This window comes from Rhea americana, unplaced genomic scaffold (assembly GCF_003343005.1).
Source record: "Rhea americana isolate MKP2758 unplaced genomic scaffold, rheAme1 scaffold_139, whole genome shotgun sequence".
NCBI classification, from domain to species: domain Eukaryota; kingdom Metazoa; phylum Chordata; class Aves; order Rheiformes; family Rheidae; genus Rhea; species Rhea americana.
Window position 1 is genome coordinate 995,912 of NW_028185472.1, and position 23,075 is coordinate 1,018,986.

Below are 23,075 nucleotides of genomic sequence, written 5' to 3' on the forward strand. Positions count from 1 at the left end.
TTTTTTTTAAGGGGGTGGGGGGGCGGCTTTAGGTTGGCTTTCAAATAGCAAGGCTACTTAGAGCTCTGGAAAGGCTGCCTGGGGAGGTCACAGAGTTTCTCTAAAGGCTTTTAAGAAAAACATCACTGATCACCCTTRAAGGACACAGCGCATTTCAATACTTCTGTTCTTCCCTATGCCTTCAGTCATCTCCTCTTCTATATATTAAACAACCTGAAACTGTTCAACTTTTCCTAAGAGGCCACATTTTCAGGATCACTGTACATTCACAGATTTTTCCTCTAGTGTCTCTAAGTAGTGCATGTCTTGAAGAAAGGCACGTAAAATGGGATAAACCTTTTTATCAGGTAAATGCCATGCTGGGCATAACATGTCACTGTGGATATCAGAGCATGAAAGGGAAGACCTCCACGTATCTCTGCAGAACARCCTTACTAAAGCCAAGGGAAAAGAAAACATGTTGCTTATCGGCATGAGGTCACATTATTTTGTCATTAGAAGGAAATCAGATTTGCTTGACACAGAATATTCTTGACAAATCCATGTTGTCCTACTAGTATTAGCTAAGCATTTACAAACTGCTTATTTGCCCTATTTTTCCTCTGGAAACTGAAGCTGACTGGTCTATACTTAATTAAGTCGTCTTCTTTTTCTAAGATCCTCCCGCTTCCCCAAAAGAAACTGGTAAAAAGCCCAAATCATGCTTAGAGGAAAGTCTTCCACACTAAAGCAAATGTCTAGCAACTTTAATGCTGCATCAAATAGTTTTTAGAATTCTAGGCTAAATTTCATCAGATTCCACAATCTGAAAAAAAAGAACAAACTTACTGAAGTGCTCTAACTTGTTCTCTTCTATTTTAGCACAATTATTTAGTCTTTTGCCACTAGTAATAATTACATAACCCATCTGATTACCCAAAGTTATTAACAAAGACAAAAGCAAACATACTAAAGTTCTTTCTTTCTTAGTGTCACCACTTTTACTTCCAAGCAAATAACAGAAAGCAAGGAGCAATTGATTTTAGGGGAGCTCAAACCCAGCGCCTGTTGTGCCTAAAAYAAAAGTAGTGACCACTACACCCACAGACAGCACCTATAAAATATTTCAGAACCATCACATGAAATGAAATGGCTGTAAAATTACAGTAAACTTGAATGTTATATTCCACAGACAAATATATGCAATGTGTGATGTGTTGATTTAAGTTCACTATATTAGAACAACTAGCATAGTTTATTTGGGCAAACCTACGTTTAATTGAATAGGACCCTTGTTCAATTACTGAATACTGGATTTGTCACTTTACTCAGAATAGCAGCTCTAYAGAGATTGATTTTAACAGATCATAAGGGGATGAATTGGTTAATTACAAAGTATACATGTTTTTTCATAATTCATTTTCACAGAMCCGCTTAAGGCTTATTTATGTTACTGTGTTGCACTGAATTAAAACATACAAATTAAATGGGCTAAACATTAAAAGTGTCTGCTGCAAGTTAAAACCTATAGGTAAAGGCTGCTGCTATCACTGGAAAAGCAGGGAAAAAAAAATCTTTACAGACTGTACTCTCTCAAACCAAGTGCAAAAACAGCTAAWGCTCAGGAGAGTGGCACTGGCAAGCCAAGAAATTTACCTGAGCTAAGGTCAAAAGATTTGTCATTCTCTCCTCATCTCAAGTGGTTACAATCAATCAAAAACCAAGCCTCCGAGTGACTGGCTCATGTGCAGACATGTAAAGTTTTGTCAAGTAAATCCTGTTCCTTATATTAGCTCCTTCCACACTTTCCTTAGAGGAATAATCACAAGATGCTTGGAAATAGAGAAGTCCTCCAGGAAAGAATCTGTATACCACAGACCTATGGAAAGGCAAAAGCAAGATATGCTACCTGACACGTATCAGGCAGGGTAYGATGTGGGGTAATTTCTTTGTGTGCCAGATTTCTACACTCAACTTTTGAACATGGTTCTTTAAAAAGCAGCATTAGACAGAGAGTTGAGCATAACCCAACTCCCAGGAAGCAAGCCTGAAATAATGTCTTCTATTGTTACACTTACTGGATACTGTATGTGTTTAAGAACTAGTGCACATCTGTGCACAGAATTGCCTKCCAAAGTCACACAAAATAAACCATGCCTGTATCCCTCCTCCTTCCACATGCAAATAAGAGTTAGTTATGCAGAAGTACTACAACTTCACCAACAGTACTGGTGATTTAAAGAAAAGCTCTCCATTCCATCTGTATCAACATCACTTTCTCTCCCAGTTGTTCTCATTCTTTTGTTGTTGTTGTTAAATAATATAGCACTTCCTCTAGTAGAGAAGCAATATGCTTCCAGAAATCCCCAGCTAATCCCTGTCATTAACRTATGAATCCATGTCTTCAAATCAGGTAAGTCAAAAAGAATTGACTTTTGTCAATTTGTAGCAGCAGCAAAGCTGTGATTTAGAAGACAATCCCTTTGGAAAAGTCATTCAGTCCAACCCAGTCACTCCACTCTACCTGATTATTACTGGACCTCTCTATCAGTTATTTGGAGAATACAAGGAGCTCTAGCACTCGGAACATCAATAAAACTAACGGAAATGTTTCTTAGAGTACTGTTTTATTTAGTGCTTGTGTCCTTTAGATATTTATCATGTACGTACTCATAATTCCTCCAGCCCATTTGGAAAAACTTACATAGGAACCACTGTAAAAATAACCTGACAAAACTCTGGTTTATAACAGTTGCTGACACGGCAATCTCAAGTTATCTTTCCTTCTTTGTTGCTCAGTTTCAGTTTTCACTTCTTACACACGTGAAAAAGGTGATTTCTCAAGACAYTGCCTGTCTCCCAGGTCAGTAATTTCCATTTTACTAAAATTCAGTAAAATGACTTTATGTTTGCGGTTTATCCTAAGCCTTTGTTTCTGCTCAGCATCCCTTTGCAAAGAGCTTAGATTTCATGAAAATGTCAGCTGATGTCAGATTTGCTTAAAGGCAGTGGTGTGTTCACCTACTGATACATATCGCACACCAGAAGAMGACAAAATGACCCATCAGGAAGAGTTGTGAGGTTGGCAGCAGACTAGTGGCAAGTCACCTCTCTTATGTGCATTATATCAGTTCTCTTTTCCCCTTATCCACAGTTCACTTTTGTCTGTGGTAGATTTGGGGGCAAGGGACTCTGACTTGCCGCACACCCTTGCAATGATAGCACTAGAGAYCTTCAGCCTTCACTGCAGTGAATCCTGGGCTCAAACTGAACACTGGCRTAACTTATACACAGAGACAGTAAATAGCACATGTGCAGGGGTCAGCGTATTGAAGAAGGTGGCAGGAACCAGACAGAGAAACAAGTATTTTCRAGAGTATAACAAGCACCTAACTGGCTATAACAACACATCTTGCCTGCTCTCTTGCTACTTCCTAACCTAGTCACCTCTAACTATTAAGAGCACATGATTTCACATGGCTTCATTCACCTGCCAGCACAGGCATAGCTATTTCAAAATCACCACTGAAAAACATCCAGGTCTTGTTTACCAGAACATAGCAAGTAAGAACTCCTGTTTTGACTCATGCAGATTTACACACCTTGTTGACTAGACACATTAAATACACATCACATCTGAAATGAAAGTTAACTTATCAGACAAAATAAATGAGGGAATAATAATAAAAATGCTTGGAAAATTAACTACTTTTCAAAAGTGCAGTGGAATAAATTAGGCGATCAGACTGACTGGGTATTTGACTTGGCACCTAATAGTATCTGGTTTGGTGGGTTTTTGTTTTTTTTGGCTCTGTGTCTGGACTGTCATTTCTTGCCACAAAATATTTAAGTTTAAACATATGTTCAAGTACAGATCTTGAGAAAAATATCTTAGAAAAATGTAAACTTAAACAAAAGACTCTTTCTTTTACAGAACTAAAAATCCAGAATAAATCAACACTGTATCTATTTAAGCATTCAAGTCAAATTAATATTTACCCATGAGCAGGATCCAAAGCTATTGCCCTGGGCTGATCAAGGTCTTGCCAGAAGAGGACTTTTCTAGATGTTCCATTGAGATTAGCTACTTCTATCCTATTGGTTTCTGAATCCGTCCAGTAAAGCTTTTTCCCAATCCAATCACATGCCAGGCCATCCGGGGAAACCAGACCAGAAATGATGACATTCTGTACCACATTCCCAGTTTGGTTAATGTAAGTTTGCTTGATGGCTTCTTCACTCACATCTGTCCAGAAAACGATGCCTTGTGAATACTGGAAGTCAACCGCAGCAGCATCTTCTAAACCACTGACCACCACAGTGGACTCCAGCTTCGTGCCTCCAGCATCCACGAGTCGAACATCCCGACGGTTGGCAAAAAGCAGAAAGGGAGATGCTATAGAAGAAAAAAAGGAAAGCATATTAATATTATCAGCATCTACAGATGCTAAAGTAATGACTATAAAATACAGCAGAGGAGGATTTCTTCTCCCAGATCAGCAGGGAAGGCAGTTAAGAAAGAACATGAGTTCCACACAAGAACAAAATGCACGCTACCCATAACTTCTTGCTTCCACACGCTGGACAAAGGCATGAAAGAAAAAAYAGAGTAAAGAGCAGGCTCAGATCTGAATCTGTGATAGGGCCTTCTAAATAGTTACATGTTCAGAATGCTGCCTTTCAAAATCTAGTCCAAACTCATTAAAACTCCTTTTTGCATATCAGCAAATGGGCTGAGTCAAAAGAGCATTTACATAGCGACTAGCATAGGCAAAGTATTTCCTTCATTAATGTTGGCACCATGTTAAATAATAATAATAATAATAAAAATAACTACTTGGCTACATACTCAACTTCCAGTTAAATTGTGAATGCCCCAGACCACATGTACAGGTATTGTCTGTCAATCCAAAAACTTGGGTTTAAAACAAATTAAGTCTTCAAGGTCTAAAAGATAGCACCAAGYTGAACAGCAATGACACATGGAAGGCAAGTTCTGATATCTTTTAGTAGCAGGCTGCAAGCTAACAGTACTAGTTACAACTCCCTGAAACGCTGCCATGAAGTGCCCTCACAGATGGGAAATACTGTGACAAAGGACCTGAACTTTATTTCCCCTGACATCACAAAAAGAGATTCAAGCAAGAGTTTGAAGGAAGACTATGATTCAGTTTGCATAAGTTTATGGAGAACTGCTGTTAGCCATGAGAGGCAACAAGAACAAAAGCACTAAGACTTGTTGTTTGAAGCTATAAGTGGATGGTGGAAGCCAGCACCAGAGGACTTGGAGTCTTACTATGGAATGAAAGGGAATAGGCGTGGATAGGTTTTGAAAAGGGAACTAATTTGTGACTGATGCAAAAAGGAAAGGAAATCTGAACACTCATCAAAATGACAGCTGTAGAGATACTCCACTAGTATCTGCAAGACTTCATTTTATCTCTTGGGTGTCAGGTCCAGTTGAACAATGTCATCATCTGGGAAGATGATGCTGACACTCACAAAGAGAAAGGAAGCAGGTGAAGAGCGAGATTTATCATGAGATTCACTGTGAAAAGCAGGGAAATCAACCTATTTCTGTTTAACCTGACAGCAAGACCTACAGAAGCAGCAGAAATATTGGTAGAGATTTTAACATAGACAAGATGAGGTCTGGTGTGACAGGTAAGTTGTCTGCCATTATCCGCAAAGAAAAAGATATACATCTGTGCCTGCCTATTGAGGCTGTCCCTCTACCCTCAGAGGGAGAGGAAGGTGTGAAGGTCAGTCTTGCAGTCCCTCCCACCCCTCCCCACATAGACTCTAGGAGCCTCTGAAGGACACACTGCACCATTTTTTTTTTTGGGGGGGGGGGGAAGTTATTCAGAGAGACAGAAGCACAATTAAGCCCAGCTGCTTCTTCTGAAAGAGGACTTTAAGTAGATATACTACAGAACATTCTTTCCTGACATACCAATCAGACTGATGGCCAAATTAACCACTTCACATTTCTCCTGTAAGTGGAGTCTTACTTCCCTACCCAGCAGAAAACAAGAAAAATGTTTATCTGCAGATATGGCTCAGAGGGCAACAGCCCTGTACGAGGATGCCACCAAACTTGGCAAGTGAACACTACTGACCATTAATGAGTATGACTGTATTTCAGGAAAGGTGCTGGTTGCTAGAAGCAATGGAGTTTTTTCAGCTTTTCCTAAGACTGGCCAAAGTATGGTAGAGATCTTATGTCATCTAATGAATGATGACATCTTATGTCATCTAATCTATTTTAATTTGCCCCAACTATTTGTCACATTGAACCCCACTACTCCAACTTCCATTCTYCCAACTCAAGTAACAGCTGCTGGAGGTCTATGCCAATCAACTGCTGACTTCTGGCATGACATACAGTCACTCTGGTTGATGTTGCTGCTTCTCATAAGCACACAGCAGAGGTCCAAAAACTTGCCACTCAACTCAAGGAACAACACACAGAACAGAGCAGCAATGACAGATATGTCATTTCATCTTCTATGGCTTCAAGCCTGTGATATAAATACCTTCAGTTTCAAGTTCATGTTACTGTATCTGATATATGAAAGTTACCTCTTGATATTGTCTTTCAGATTCAATTCCTTCTGCTCTTTAAAAAGCAGACAGCATATACTAGTTCTGCATTGCAGGTCTGCTACGCTGGCAGCTTTGTCACAGGCTAATGCCTTTCTCGTGAACTCTAGCTCCAACTACACACTCTCTGGAGAGTGCATGCCTTTGCATAGGCCAAAGCGAAGTACACTTATGACAAAAAAATATGTATTTAYGGTGCAGGTCAAGGAGCTCAGTCAGATTCGACAATTCAACTTCAGATGAACTTAAAACATGCATAAAATTTCAGCCCTTTTTATTATCATTCTGCATGGCCTTCCCCCCTCCGCCCAAAATCAGGAAAGAGATGACTATTTTTCTTCTTGGAGGAAGTCTATACTGATGAAAGTAATAAGGAAAATTTAAATCAGCCAGTGGTTTTGGTGAGGCTCTTGGACAGCAAAAACGCAGACAATTGTTACTGTGAATGTTTCACTGAAAATGTAATATCTTTGTTTTCTGCAGTATTTAACCCAAGAAAGTTTATACAGCTTGAGGAGAATTATTTATTAGGAAATGAAGTCCCAGTAGCACTCCCATCTCATTTCCAAACTTGCCAAGTCTCCCTTTCCTTCATCTTCAAAAACAATAGTAATAATATCATGAAAGCTCAACAGGTTAGTTATTGAAAACAGAAGGAAAAATGTCTAGAATGCAAAGTGCTTATTTTATTCTCTGCAACTTAATGGGTCTTCATAACTACATGTATTTTAAGTGGCACTGTACCAAACCATCTGAAAATGTGAAAAGATTGGTGTTAGAGGGCCCTGTTTAAGTTTTTTGGGGCTGAGAACTTTTCAGTTATGCATGCCACTTCACCAAACCAGTCCCATATCCAGACTAAAATCCAAGCCATAAAAAAGTCCTTGTACACATTAGAAAAAATATTGTCCCAAAAACATGTTTTGCAGAATGTGTAGAAGGATTTTCATTTAGACAGTTCCACACTGAAGCCACTATTACTACTACTACAAAAGAAAAAGGAACCTGAAATATCAAATTCAGTCATCAGTAGAGGAATTCAATAGCGACTTAACTAAAGATCAGACATGAACAATGTCTAACTCAATTAGTATCAATATTATCCCAGTTCCCCATCCCTTTCAAGAGATTTCTTCCCCACTGATGCACACAGTAGTGCAACAGCATACCGATAACACATTAACCACTGTGTTCTCTGTCACTTCTCTGCTCCAGAGTTGTCCTGATTGAAGCGCAGCTGCATTGTGTTCACTACGAACACCCAGCAGGGAAAGGACACTGACTTGCTTGCAATTGTGTTAAAATTTTGCTGTGTTTATACACTGATGCAAACTGATTGATTATTGAAAAAGGCCAGAGATCACTCCTTTTGAAAACAAAGGAGTATTCAATTTCCAGTGGGGATGGGGGGAGATCTGGCAGAACTCTGCTTTTGAGAACTACATTCATTTCTCTGCTCCTCCACACTAGCCTACTTTATTCAGTCCACATTTTACAAAAATGGGTGCAGAGCCCTTTTAGAGCATTGCTGGTATGGGGAAAAAAAAAAGCGATCAAAACAAGCAACTGGTTCTCAAGATTGATTCTTGCTTGGAATGCTGCTGAAGAAACACAAGCTCTCCTGACCTTACAAATAATGCAACAGCCAGAAGAGTGATTAACTGCTCCGTTTCCACGGTCTTGCATTTAACAAGTCAGGTCAGAACTCAAAGGCCGTGGCAATATGACAGTTAACCAGAAGGCAAAGGTGGTTTTGTTAATCCTGTAGCTTCAGCTAAATACAATCTCCAAAAAGTCTCTCCTTCTCCCCCCCCCCAAGTTTACAGAACTTGGTAAATTTTCTGGGAGAAACCCAAAAAGCAGATCCCTTTCCGGAAAGGGAAGGATTAGACAGCAGAATCTACACACAATACCAGTCTTTCAGAGTRCTAAGAGATGGACCCCTCTGATAGTCAAATATATCTGACTTCTCAGACTCCAACCAAACCAAAGAAAAATCAACTTAAGACTTCTGAATAATCCACTAAATTATTAACCAGATAACCCAGAGGTGGGGAAGGGGGTAGAGGGAGGAAGAGACCACCACCACTCAGCAGGCAATTAACGTGATGTGTGACTAATATCTCTACAGCCCTTTGCAACCTCTAAGACATCCAGCTTATACCTCAGCTCAGCTTCCTAATATGCTGGGAACTACTACACAGTGTTTAGCTTTACAAGATTGCTAAACTCAACAGTTTAGCAGTCTAAAAGATGGCTTTCATACTCCATGAGAGTATGAAAACCAATAGGCTGTTTTAGRCATCAGAATAAGAAAAACAGAGAAAGCTGTAAAAGCAACAAAACAAACAATGCTGACCATAAATTTGATTTGCTGTGCCATCAACAAACCATCCCAGAGATGCAAGATCTTCCAACTGATATATAGTGCAACTTTGTTTGTTTTTAATCCCACATGTATGTGGAATGGGAGGTTCACTTCCAGGAACGTGCAGACCAATCTCCTTTTGAATTATCACGTCTTGCTAGTATGCATCAATCCTGAACTGAGCTTGAAGGTTTAAAGAACACTTTATCCTTGATGCCTTTAAGTCTTTACAGTGCAGCTCTTGACAAGGAAAATTAGAAAGCCAGTTAATACCAGTTTCTATTCTCATCACTGTCTCCTCCCTCCTCATCCCACAGACTCTGTCTTGTTTATTATGCTGAATGAGCGAGACCAATGCATTTCTCCTGAGTCTGAGTGAAAGCAACAATTTGTAAACTCTGTAACTGCACGCTGTATCCAAAATCCACTTGCCTTGGGTCAGCCCACTCTGCATCCCACTCCCAGCTCTTCTGAAACCTCTAACACTTCTAAGGGAAGCTGGAGGATAGGTGGGAAAAGTTCCTTCCCTCCTCCCCCTCAAAAATCTTGCCACAACTTTGATTACTGCTGACCTTCAGATGAGCTTTTCTGTTACACAACAACATGCAATGTCCCTTGCTTGAGAAGTTATTTCATGGTTAGCAAGTTACAAGACTCAAAGGAACGCTTGGTTCCATGCTCTAGTTTGATCAGCGATGCTCCTGACAACTGCAAATTGCTTGGCAAGGGAAACCGACTTCTGTTTTAAAAAGGGAAAAGAATAAACAGTAACAGTATGAATGATGAATGTGGAGGACAAACTGTTTATATACAGCTTATTACTACCCAATTGAAAGGACAACATTTTAATGTAGTTATCAAAAAAAAAAAAGGTTGTATTCTTTTTCAGTAAAATTAGACCCGGTCATATTTTTCCATAATAGGCAATATTTAAAACTTCGATACATAGTTGGAGTTCACAGTCTTTGGACTGAATCAAAAAAAAAAAAAGAAAAAAAAAAAGACCCCACAAGCGTTGTATCAAACGAACTCTAACAGCCTGAATTACAGACTTCCTGTAGCAATTCTACAGTCTAATTTGGTTAATACAGTTCTTGATCAAAAGTGCTTCATTCTAGAAAGCAGTATTATTTATATCTGCGGAAAAGAAAAAAAAGAAAACGTAACCACTAATTTTCCAGTGGTTTTCTGATAATTGGAAAACACATCCTTAACTTGATGATAGAGCTAACTACACAGAGTTTTATTCCACAAAAAGCCAGTGTGAAAATACAGCTCATCAGTTTATTAACTGAATTAAAAAAAAAAAATCCTGATCAAAGTGGTCAGGACTCAAGCATGGGTTCAATTTCCAGGTTTGCTCTAGATTTCCTGAATGCTCTTGGACAGGTTTCCTGTGCCTTTTCTGTGTTAGRAGGGGTTTAACTACTATAGCTTCATTTTTTTTTACTTGCATCAGGAAAGCCTTCCTGTGTAGACATAACACTAGAGCATTTTTACACCTTATACATAACTCATTAGACTGGCCACTATAAGCAGTATGAGTGTTAACACATCTGCATCAGCTTCCTTACCGCTATCTCTATCACATTCCTAAGTGATGGAGATAAGCATACATATTAAACGCACAGAGGCTTAGACATCTCTGCACTTCACTTCATACATAAAATGGCAGTTCTCCTCCGCTTTCCATCCATCTCTAAAGAAAATAAGTTCTATGAAGTATAGGGAGTCTACAACCATCTACTACTTGCTTCTAAATTCCGTCATTAATTTTCATTTCTGTTTCAATTTTACCAATCCCAGCTAGAGCATTTAAAGTTATGAAGTGCTTCACGGACACCCATTAGACCTTGCGGAAGCAGCATGGGACAAACAACTGAAAATGGTATTATACGATCTTCAGAAACTGCATTTGCTGTTAGTTTCAATAACAGTTCGACAGAGCTCAACTCATTCACAGATTAAGACTAAAATGATCATAAAGCAATAACTACAGAGCATATGCTAGCAGCAGTTGGTCAGCTGCAAAGCTGCAGTAAGTCTCATAAGACAAGTTGAAAAACAGAGTTTTAAACAGTGATATTCTTATTTGTAGACAAGCCTGCATTTTGTCTGCTCCCCTTGAAAGCTGAAGTTGAAAGATATGAGAATACTGGACATGGGTATGATTTTTACAGTGATACTCTTGAAAGCATTGAAAGTGCAGAACACCCACAAATCCTATACCTAGTGGAGAAGAAAAGCATTACTTAACTATTCTTAAAACAGTTGGTTAGGCTAAGGTCAAGGATAGGCTTAGTTGCTCTTTTAACAAAAGTGATCACGGATCATGAGAACCTGCTTCACAAAACAGCACCAAGACCACATCTTAATAAGCACACAAGCAAAAATAGCTATCCAAAATACTAGTACGTAAAACAACTTACATTTTAAATATCAATTCTTAACAGGACAGTGGCATAGGGGACACTCTGGGGTTAAGCCATCTGTACTGCTGGACAGAGAGAAGAGCATATAATTCTTGCAGCAGTCAGCATCCCAAGCCACACAAGCATTCGTTACCATAGAACAAAAACAATCCCCCCCATAGGCGCACAAGTTGGTAAAAACAACCATGTCAAAACTTTTGCACCCAAGAGCATACAGTCTTGTGGAAACTCTAAGATAGGATAGAGAGTAAGCCTACAACAGCTTTCTATACTTTTAAAATAGCTGCTGCCCAGAAATAGAGCAGGTAGGTAGGGTCCAACCACCTCTAAATTCACCAGAGTAACCAGTTCTACAGCACAACGTGATCTATCTTCTTTTCAAGCTCCTCAACTTTAGGAGCATAAAGAGACTACTAGACCTTTGATGCTCAGCACAGGGCTCTTCCAAACATTTAAGGAAATAATTTATTCCATTTGCCATCTCTTCAGGCGTTATCCCCATTTTTCATGGCTTAGCTCTAGGGAAGCCAGCCGCAGTCAGCAGCAGAAAGATCGCATTTAGGAACACACTGATCGCTACAGCAGCCATAAAACCAAAGAAAGAAGGTAAGGAGGAGTGACAGACAGTCATGAAGGGAAAACAAAAGGAATCAAGAGTTTAGCCAAACTCCGAAAACCAAGTACAACCAAAATCCCATTCTAAACACCTCGCTAGGCAAGAAGGGAATATGGCATGTACAAGTCACAAACCACACACAAGCTTCTTTCACTCTATGAATGTAACTGTAACACATTTAGCACAAAAAAAAAATCCCTTTCTTAAAACCCTGGGCTCTGTCTTCCGCATCCCAGTCCTTATTACTGACAGGTGCTGCTGCAAAGAATCTGAAATCCATTGATCACCAACTTCAAAAGACAGATTAAAAGTTGGTCTTCTTGTAATAACCGCACATATTCAACCCGAGTTTAAACTTGCCAGTTACAGTCCTCCAAAGAATAGAGAATTATTACTTTCATCCTCAAAACACGTTATTCTGGATAAGGTGAATTCCCAGTGTAATTACTAAATTATAGAATATTTCTGCTGCAACACAGAGGCAGATGGTAGCTGTTTGTAGAGCACAGGACTGAAAAATGAGCACACCTTACTTCTACTTCCAACTCAGTGAACCTGAGCAAGTGCTTCAGCAGCCTGCTTATCACCCCCAATTGTAAAAATCATCCCACCCACAGCAAAAACATCTTTCCTTCTTCTGTTAATTATTTCAAAGGGCTGCTGTGAAGCCTAACTATTGCTTGCTCACAAGGATCTTCAAGATCTTCCAGCTGGTGGTTCCATGACACGCTCGGAGTTTCATTCCCAACTAACAAGACTCCTCTCTGCGAATCAGGGAGTGTGGGGGTCAATGAGCTAAAAAGAAACAGCTATTCAGGGATGGCTGGTTTAAAGACCTTCTCGAAAGGAAAATACATTCCTTCCCCCACATTCCATCCCATTCCTCTAACCCTCCAGCTAAATCCATTTGATGATAATTCCTCTCTTCAAACCGTGAAAGAAAATGTTCTGGTTATCAAGTAAGGAGGATTCATTTACAACTTCTCTTATTTTAGGTGGAATCAAGGTTCAAAATTCAGGGGGAGGCGAGTGTTATTTTAAACTACTAAGAATACCCCATATTTATACATAGAATTTGTAGCAGATGTCAGGCAATTTTTGTAAATTTTACTCTTTAACAGCCTATATTTTACATTGTTTACATGGTTACACTAGGCACAAACCAGTGCAAAGTAATCCAATCCACACTAGTGTCCCAAAATATGAAATATTTTTAGTGCCAGTTTTATTTATATATGTTAAGTATTATATTGAGTATCATATTGCTGAATACTAGGAGACAGCCTGGATCTTGGTGATCTATTTGCCAACAGGCGACAATAAAAAAGAGCCTGTTCATCCAGTGACATACCTACAACATGCAGTGCAGCTTTAGCTACAAATATGTTGGGGGGATGAGAGCGTGCAAATCAGCTGCAAATTTGAAGTCCATCTGGTTTAGCATCAGCAAGTTGGAAAGGATCCAGAGAAAAGCTTTTTTTAATAAATAAATAAATAAATAAATAAAAGTTGTAAGCAGGTTTAGAAAACATATGAAGAAAGGTTAAAGGAATTTGTTTTGCTTGTGTAGGAGAGCAGCTGGGGAAAAAAAGAAAGAAGAGTAAAATAACAATGTCCAACCAGTAAAAGCTTTTATCAGAGGGTGAAGATCAGCTGTTCTCAACAGCCACTGGAGAAAGGATGCACTCAAGAAACCAGACAAGACTAGGCTTTGGGGAGTTTTTGAGGGGGAGGGAGCACAGAGAGAAACAGGCACTGAAGATACTAGGACACACTAAGGAAGCTGTAGAATTGCCTGCAACAGGTGATTCTAAAGAAGCAATTGGATACCCACTCCCTACACATGTTTTTTGTACTAACAACTCCTGCCTCAGTGAAGGAGTATCATTTATGCTTCTTGAGATTCAACCTGACTTTTTTATTCTCAAAATAAATGAGAAAATTTTTTCCCCTTGGGGGAAAAAAAAATCTTTACTCCTAAAAGAACCAAGGGGACAGAACTCCCCATGTAGCTTTGCTGAAAAGCTGGATTCCAATGGCACGAGGTTGCGTGCTTTGTCTGCTTCATCAGCTTGTTTTTAAACAAAACAGTTTTTTTTTTTAAAAAGCTCACAATAACGTAATACTCGAATCACTGTTCCTGTTACCTTCCCAAAGCAGATGGATTTAGTACCCTTATCAAATACTAACATTAAACTATTATGTTACATAAACTGCTAGATACTCTTTTTTTAAAAAAACAAATAGGCAGTAAGTTTTTAAAAGTGCATGTTATATTTTTTGAGTTGTGTAGGGTTTTTTGCCCCCACTAATGACAGGGTTTTAGGAAGACAAGAGATTTACTTCAGAGTTCTGGTTTTTCTTGGCAGCCTGCAGTTTGTTACTGCTAACATTATTATTTACAAAAAAATATAGCACTCTGATTATATAGCATCTCATCTCAATTGGCCTGAATTAGTTCATTTCCCTTGGATGACTGATGCCAAAGGATTTCTCTGAAAAGTATGCACTGAAAAAGTCCATTAAGGGTGTTCTATACGAATTATAAAACTCTAGTTTGTTCAGATTCTGTGGGATTGCAATAAAATGTTTTAAGACCCTCCAACACTACGCTATTAACTTATTCATTCTTGTTTTGTCCTGATCTTAACTGCATTTCCTACTRCAAGTAAAAACCTTCAGGTACCAGAACAGTCAAATGACTGGATTCGGTGTGCATGAACTAGTACACTTCCATCACTGCAGAGGCAGGAAACAGCTCTCTTACATGTCTTCAGGATCACTTTTCTATGGACATATTACTTAAAAGGAGGGTTCCTCAAACTTTTCTTTTCCCCCACAGACCACCCATCAAGTATATCACATGAACTCCCCTCCTGGTGTATAAGGCAATGGCTCTCTCAGATTCTCATTAATACCCTTGTAGCAAATACTGAAATCAGTTACATGGAACAACATATTTCATTTTCTTTTAACGCAGTTTAGCAGCTGGAAATGAGGACAGCCAAGATCACGTGAGCAGCCAACAACCCACGGACCACCAAGCGGCATACAGAGCATGTTTGGAGGTCTGCTGTATAACTAAACAGAGGAGCAAGAGATTTGAGGGCATTTACATGAAGCTGTTGAGATACTTGTTAGATAAGACTCTCAGTACATTCACCCCTTTATTTCAAGGAAAAGACAAATTCACTAGAGTATAAAGTAATTTTCATCTGGTCTACTTTGTTAAACAGAGAAAATTTCTAAAGGTTATTCCAAAACTCCTGGCTCTTGGCAATCTCTCTCTATGCATTGCACAGCTGGTATTCAGCCAGACAGTTGTGAGGATTGCAGCCTCATGCAATTCTGACTAGCTAATGCTAAACAGATAGTATCTCTGCAGTCTAAATCCCCACCTCTTCCTGACCTCAGGTTTTCCATCTGAGCATTTACAGAGGGTAAAACATCCATAGGATTTTCCCAATTTCATCACACTAAAAGCGAAATTATACCATTCATAGCACTTTGTTTATTCTTTCGGAGATTCTGCTGCAATATGTCATTTTAAGCATAGTATTTTTGAAGGTGCAATCATTACACAAACTTTATAGGACAGGATAATAGGACTTTGTTACTCAAGAATCACAATGCACCAGACAGTTTAAATGCAAATATGTTGCCTACTTGGGATTAAGATATTTCTCCTCCAAACAGAAACAAAAGACAAGCTTTCAGGACTAGCACTTTATGAATTACTGTAAACTGAGCATCCTCCAATCTTAGAAGTCCACTGTTGAGATGGGCATTGGTTAGGGATTAGAACTTCCAATGAATTCCAAAAGACTTTGAACTGATAAATTCCATCAAATTTCCAGTGCTCCTGGGCTCCACTGAAAATCAGTCTAAATGCAGACAGTAAATTCCAGACRTTCCACAAGAAAGCTGAAAAAACTTTACTAACTCTCTATGAACCACTAGACAACAGTACCTCATAGGTCTAGCACAACAGTGAAGATACTTATTGCTGTCTAAAAGAATGGCTGACACCTTTAAAAACATTGATGGGGCTGTGTTAGTTTAAAAATCAACGCATATCTGATTACAATCTCTCAGAAACACCCTCTCCCCGGTCCCCTGCTGTACTTTACCTAATTCATCGTAGATGTCTTTTTACCGCTGAGCAGAAATTTCATTTTAAGTTGTTCTAAAAACTGGCCCCTTTCCAGTTTCACCCTGCAGCTTTTTAAATCTTCAAGAGATCATAATATCTGGACCCCAAGGGCCTGGCTCCTGTCCTCTAAACTATATGCTCCTACAAAGCAGAATACCTGCACACCAGAGGTGTGCATCTGCAGCTTCAAGGGCTGAGCATAGTCCTGTGTAACAGCAGTCAGATGTTTGAGCCTGTTACTGCATCCAACCTAAGGAATCGTACAGCAGAGAACCACCATGTATGCAYGCGCCAAACACTGGCCCCAATCACAGCCAGCTGCAGCTAGCCTCCAAATCCCCTCTATGTTAAATTAAGAAAAGCATGATAYAATGAAGGCTGTCACAGGCCTCATACACCAGCTGCTGTCTCAAAATATAAGGAGTAAACCACTCCAGATACTCCACAGACCACCACATCGGAATCTCGTTTCCTTTGCCTACACAAAACCATGATCTTTAATGTGCCATCTGTAAGAATGAGAGATGCAGTAAGCACGCTGGGTGGTAACCATGGGTCCAAAAACTAACAATAGCTGCACATACAATCTTTAATGGCAAATTACTCAGACTAAGGGAAGAGGAGTATTTCTTTAAATTCTTTCAAGAAATAGCCAATGGCAACCCTTCCTCAGCTGGAAACATAGTWTGAAGTCTGAGGACCGTGGAAGTCTGAGGTAGCAGCCATTCAGCAAGTCACTGAGAAGACATCGTTGTAAAATACAGTTGCTGGTGGCAGGCATGTTTGCTTCAAAGTCAGGTATATGGCCATTTATGAGAATACACTGGCAGCACTACTACAGTTTGCAAAACRTTTGCCCCCCAAAAAATAAATAGTAATTTCAAAATAAATCTACTGCAACAGGAAAACGTTTCCTGCATTTGCTGCAAGAGCAAAGCAAACCTGTGCATGCCACTATACACTTTTTAGCACAAAAACACTCACTAAATTCTCTCCACTGAGCATTTTATGCACACGATACAGCAGCCTAGAGACAGTGCTCTGCAAGGCTGCAACCCGACAATATTCTGTCTGCAGCTCAGTTGGGTGAAAAAGTTACCTTAGCACTTTTTTTTGAACCTGGATGCTTTTAAGAGAAGCAGCTCAAGGAGAGCAACTACTTGTGCAGTCATGATGGCAGATTTCAGGGCACTGAAACATCTAAGAAGCAGGAGAGAGACAGGATGGGGAGAGGAAGCAACAAGCAGCTGGAAATGGGCAGGAACAGGGGAAAAGAAAAAAAAGAAAAAAACAACAACAACAAAAAAAAACAATTTCAACCAGATGCAGCTTCAGGCAGAACAAAACACATTTAACCCAGTCCAATAAAAAGGACGTATTTAAATTAAGATCCCCTCTCCCACAAGACTGTGCCGCTTGATTTGCACARTCAATGGTTTAATCTGGAATAGTGTGTTTGTCAAGGGCTACCAGAGCACACTGTCTAGGGGACCGGGAAATCCCTCCAACTGTTCTGCTTTTTGCCATTTCAGTYGTCCCTGAGTACACAGTTACACCAATTCTTCAATACTGTTTTCAGCCTCCTTTTTAAGAGCATGCACCCAAACACRCTGATAGCTTTACTTTTTTACCCGATGTTTTACCCTGGTTACCTTATTAAAGAAAAATATTGTATGGGAGAAATCAAGAAAAATTAAGTCTTCCGTAAGCGCAAACAGGAGCTAATCTTTGTTCAGAAAAGCTTGCCTATTTCAACAGGACAAAGGTAAGAGAAAACACACGCAGAAGGGCAACTGAGTTCAGTGCTAAAGTCTCCCCAAAAGGCCTCATGTTTCCTCTCGTCAGTTATACCCTAGCATATCTAAAATTTATTTCCAAGTCTCAGTGCCACCTTTGAATTCAGCGGTGTTCAACCTTCTCATGCCACCTGTATCTGGGCATTGCTCTCATTTATATAATCACACTACAGGTGCAAGTCTGCCAACCCAGAGTTAACAGACACAGATGAAAAGAGAGTTCATAACCATGAGATCACACACAGTAATATTCACCTGTAAAAACAACAGAACCAAAAGTATTACACAGCTCCTATGTAACTCATCTCTTAAGACCTCCAAGACTCTAAATTTCAAGTCTTTCTCAAATTTGCTTTAGTTATGGTTGGTTTTAACTACTTATCTAGACTCAAAAACCTTTTCAAAGAAAGGAAGTAAGGCATTCTGAGATTACATTCCAAAACACATCTACCTTCTTGCACACACAAGTTACCAGCTTATAAAAATAGGTACAAGGAGACCGATAAAAACCTCTTTCTGTTCAACATTACCTACCTATGTCCAAATTTGCCCTGTATGCAAGTGACAAATGGCTTTCTGAAATGTCCTTAAGTTCCACATTTTGGAGGGACAGATAACACAGACAACTATTTTATAGTATTTCTTCAGCTCTTCTGGCATTTGTACTTTGGAATTTTATTGCTTTTTATTAAGGACTCTTTGCATATTTTCATAATAGAAAACTAGTTTTTGCCTATTTTCAGTCTAGAGTCAAGACTGATTCTCACAAATTTGCAATTTCACAGGGAAACATTACTCAAGTTCTCCTGACAGCAACATAGTGCCAAATCCTAGTTCAGTATTCAGAGTCCCTGGGAGGAAGATCCTGTTGCTCTTAGTGTTTAAGTAAAAAGTAGCCACGATTTATGGACCCTGGGAAGAAAATCTGGCACGGCTGCAGACCATGGCTGCCAGGTAAATGATAGCAGCCTGTGGTCTATACTCTAAAAACAAATACATCAGTTAATGAGTAATGTTCATTCTCACCTACATTACTCAGTTCAACTAGAGCTAACCAAACACTTTGCATGCATGTGAACTGTAACATCATTCAAGATAAAGTCGGAGTTAATTTGCATTAACAGTGCAGTACAGACATGCCCTAAAGACCACAGGATCCTATTTCATTATGTTCATAAAAATCATATGCTGATCACTACAAACCCATAAAATCAGTTTTTCAACATAGTTTTATCTATTGGTATTGTGATACTCCTTTAACTAAYAGAAGCACCTGCAATTCATAAAACTAACAAAAATTTAAGTCTGGAATTTAGTTAGAGAGAGTGAGTGATTTGAATAATTCTGCCTTAGAAATCATACAGATAATGTAGAAAGGCATCCTTCTACGCTTAACACATTTGGCCAATGCAAAAATTGATGTAATCCAAATAAAAGCTCTTTCCCCACACCACTTCTTAATCTGCAGTACAGTTTCCAGACCTTTACTCTATATGTAACAGAGTTAACAATTGTTACGATCTTAAATATTAATCTATACATTCTTTCAAATATAGTACGATAAATGGACATACAATCACTGACTCAATGCATTCTGAAAAAGCAAAGAAACTCAAGTCAGTAACAAAAATTGGTAATTTCATCTAAACCACGAAAAATTCTCCAACTGACTCATTTTTTAATCTAAGAAACACTGGACTCCCTACAGGCCTTACAGTAGTTGAATTTTCTATGCAATTTACAATATATTACGACCTTTAACACAAATTCAAATAATAAGTCACATTTTTTCATATCATCGGCAAACTTCCGACCAACAATGCAAAGAAAAGTTAGTAAAATGTTGATCATGCCTTTTTTCCCAGCAAATCCACTATCTTTGACCAGATGTTTGAAAAAGAGTGAAATTATTAGAAGTTCCAGTGCCTTTTCCTCCAAAATATTGAAGAACAGTCAGATTTATAGAACAATAATAATAAAGAAGAGAACAGAAAATCTCCCTTCATGTAGTTCCAGCAGGACAAACACTGCTGACCTTAGAGAGAAAAAAGGAGCCATAAGGAATGGATTTAGTTTAATCAGTGTTCTTGGCTAAAGCAAAATTATCTTCAACAAGAAGTGATTTACAAAGCTTGGAGTAAGTTACTGTATTTTTTTGCTACATTAGAGGAGACAAATTAAGTGTAATCAGTGATATAAATACAAGCAAAATATTACAGATTTCATTAGCTTAGATAATTCTTTTCACTTCACATCAAGCTGTCAAATTCAAGATTTATTTTTTGTGACATTACTAGTAGGTTTTTACCTTCTGTTTCCAGACTTAAATTCCATGAATGTCTGAAAACAGGTTTTGTTTTAAACAGTACTGCAGTTGTTGAAAATTAAAATTCACCATACTTGAGGAAAGTATTCACTATGGCTTCTGCACATCTCCAGCAGTCTGACTGGAAGACAGTCACAGTATTTACGCAAGTCTTTTAAGTCCTGTTCACAGCTTTTCACTAAAGATTTCCCTCAGCATCATACCTTCTAAAGCACAGCACAATGTGCAAAGTTTTTTTTTAACAAGATAGTTTTATATGGGAAGATTCTTAACTGTCAGAAGAAAAACACAGGAGGCTGAGTGACTTGTGTTCCAGTCTTCCCCAGCCACCTCGCTTTTATGCTTTTGTCCCAATGAGTAACATTTGTTCCCAGTGAAATCTGGCATATGCAGCTTCTGAATGGTTTTCTACAGTTTACAGATGTATTACATTTTCAAGGCCACATATCATACATTTAATGGAGAGAGAAGTGGAAAGTCTCTTTCTAGATTTCCTAAGATTTGTCTCCTTTGGAGTTAACTGAACGTAACATCTGGAATTGGAACTAAAATTGSAAACAATGCAAATCAGAAACAAGCATACCTTTGTTAAGCCTATATTTGTTCAAGTCCTAGAGAAATTTTGCAAACCAAATTTTCCAAATGTTGTAAAACCACTATTTTATCCATTAAAAGTTTGGAACCATCATCATTGCATAATCTACTATTATTGGCTAAGCAGCTATCTGCCAAACCAAGGAGGAATAAAATAAACTGTAAAAAAAACAGAAAAGAACCTTGCTCCCTTCACACGCAGTGATACAACTATATTTGTTTTGTTTTTATTTCTTTTTTTATTATTATTCGCAGACTGACTCTAAACATTTTCAAAATAAAAAACAGACTTAAGTGTTCAAGGAAGTAACCTCTTCCTCCGCATTTTTCTAGTCTTGTTTATGGGTAGGTAAGACGAATCTTCAGTGTTTTCTGGAATTTTTAAATCCTTCTGAGTGTAACAGGAGAGTGGGGGAAAACAGAATCCATGCCTACAACATTTAAAATAACAACAGCAAAATTATTGTCATGTACTCTGCATCCTAGAATGTTAAACATCCAAGTATGGTTTTCTTTTGCCACATCCCCCATCCCTATTTTTAAACACTGCCTTTGCATTTACCCATTTTGGCAAAGCCCAACTGCAACACCATGTAAGACACTATTTCAATGTCATTTCTGCYCATTTGAAAAAAAATCAGTAAATACCAGAAATCTCAACGGACAAGCTGTTTCCAGGTTTTGTGGTTACAAGCACAGTGCCATATTAATTCTCACAAAGAAAACTGTTTTGAGTCAGCTAACAGCTCCAGCATGGTTTGAAAATGGTAAACACGGCCATAGAATTGAAACTAGTACTATATTAAATACTAGTATGTGTTTTAAAAAATCCTTAATTAAAACRTAAACCTGTTTCACCAACAGAACAGCGGAAGTATTCGGTATTACAGAATGAATGCAAAGAGGTGCAGTATTTTAACAGTGGTTACCCAGGATGGTTTGGTAGGCCTGGAAATCAACTCTTAACCTGCCAAGTCTCTTTCCAGAAGCACGACCTCAAGAGTACCTACTGCTAACTTAGCTCTCTAGGTCAAACATGGGAACACAATCCTACTAGGCATTCCTGTGCATTCCACAACCTTGCTAAGGCAGGGTAATGGGGTAGACTTTGCTAGCGCCACACCCCCACACACCACTCACTGCTCAGATCAAGCTGAGGCTACTCATTTCCCAAGTTCCACATCAGAATAGGTCAATACAACAAACATGCTGTCTGAGCAGGCAATAAACAAATCTGTGTTTCAGTTAAACCAGCCAAGCTATATAACAAGCTGAGGAGACTGGTGAATTAATTGCTCTGAAGTGTTTGAGCAGGTATGGACAATCCCAGTCTGATCTCCTAACATAGATGTAGCCACCAAAAAACTGACGTACTTCAAACTATTTCCATGTAGAGCTACAACCAACTATTAGTCATCTTTATTTTCAAAGCTGTGTTTATTTAACTCTTGAAATTTTCATCTGAGTCTCAGTAATGTCCTACTGGCATAAGAGATTAACTCTCTTTATTGCTTAAGCAAGAGAAGCTGTCACAATGCTGTCAAATATCCATGTTGCAGAAATACCTAAGTGTCAAAACAGCAAGTAGGAGAGGGACTAAAGTTCTGTGCAACACAACTTCAGCAGCAGGCAGAAGAGAGAAAAAGTACTATCCTTTTCTTCACTCGGAAAAGTAAGCTTCTTCTGCCCACAGCTTCCCCATCTGTAATAAATAGTCAAACCTAAATACTGTTTTAACCCAACACACTATCTGTCCTTCCCAAATGAGAAAGGAAATGAATATCTAAAAGGCTTTCAGTTCCTCATGGAAGAGGTGTGAAATTAGAAGGAAGTCAGTACGTTCCCTAGAAAAGAACTATTTGGGGAGAAGACACAAGCTTTACATAATACAGCCATCACTCGAATTATGGTAACACCCAGAAGCCAAAATCAATATTCCCACCATGGAAGACACTATGTAGACACCCAATGGAAGACTGTCACAGCTGAAGAACTTGCAGTCTAGATGCGCAGGATAAAGAATGAAAGAAAGAACATGGCAGACAAGGACTTGGGGCCTTGCCTCTGGCTACACATGCAGTCCACGGCAAAGCCAAGCTGAGAACCCAAAGGTACTAAATAGAAGGCTGAACCATAAAACCATAATGTCACATTGTGTCTCTCTAGACTGAGAAAACTTACAGTCTTTTTTTTTTTTTTTTTTTTTTT

General features: G+C 38.8%; 1 protein-coding gene across 2 annotated transcripts in view; it reads right to left on the reverse strand.

Moving 5' to 3' along the window:
• LRP5 (LDL receptor related protein 5) overlaps positions 1-23,075 on the reverse strand; it is a 168,685-nt gene that overhangs the window by 126,668 nt on the left and 18,942 nt on the right. For both annotated transcript variants that reach the window (XM_085298442.1, XM_085298441.1), the window contains exon 2: positions 3,979-4,375. In XM_085298442.1, coding sequence (XP_085154568.1) covers positions 3,979-4,375 — 397 coding nt within the window. The remainder of the gene's footprint in view (positions 1-3,978; positions 4,376-23,075) is intronic.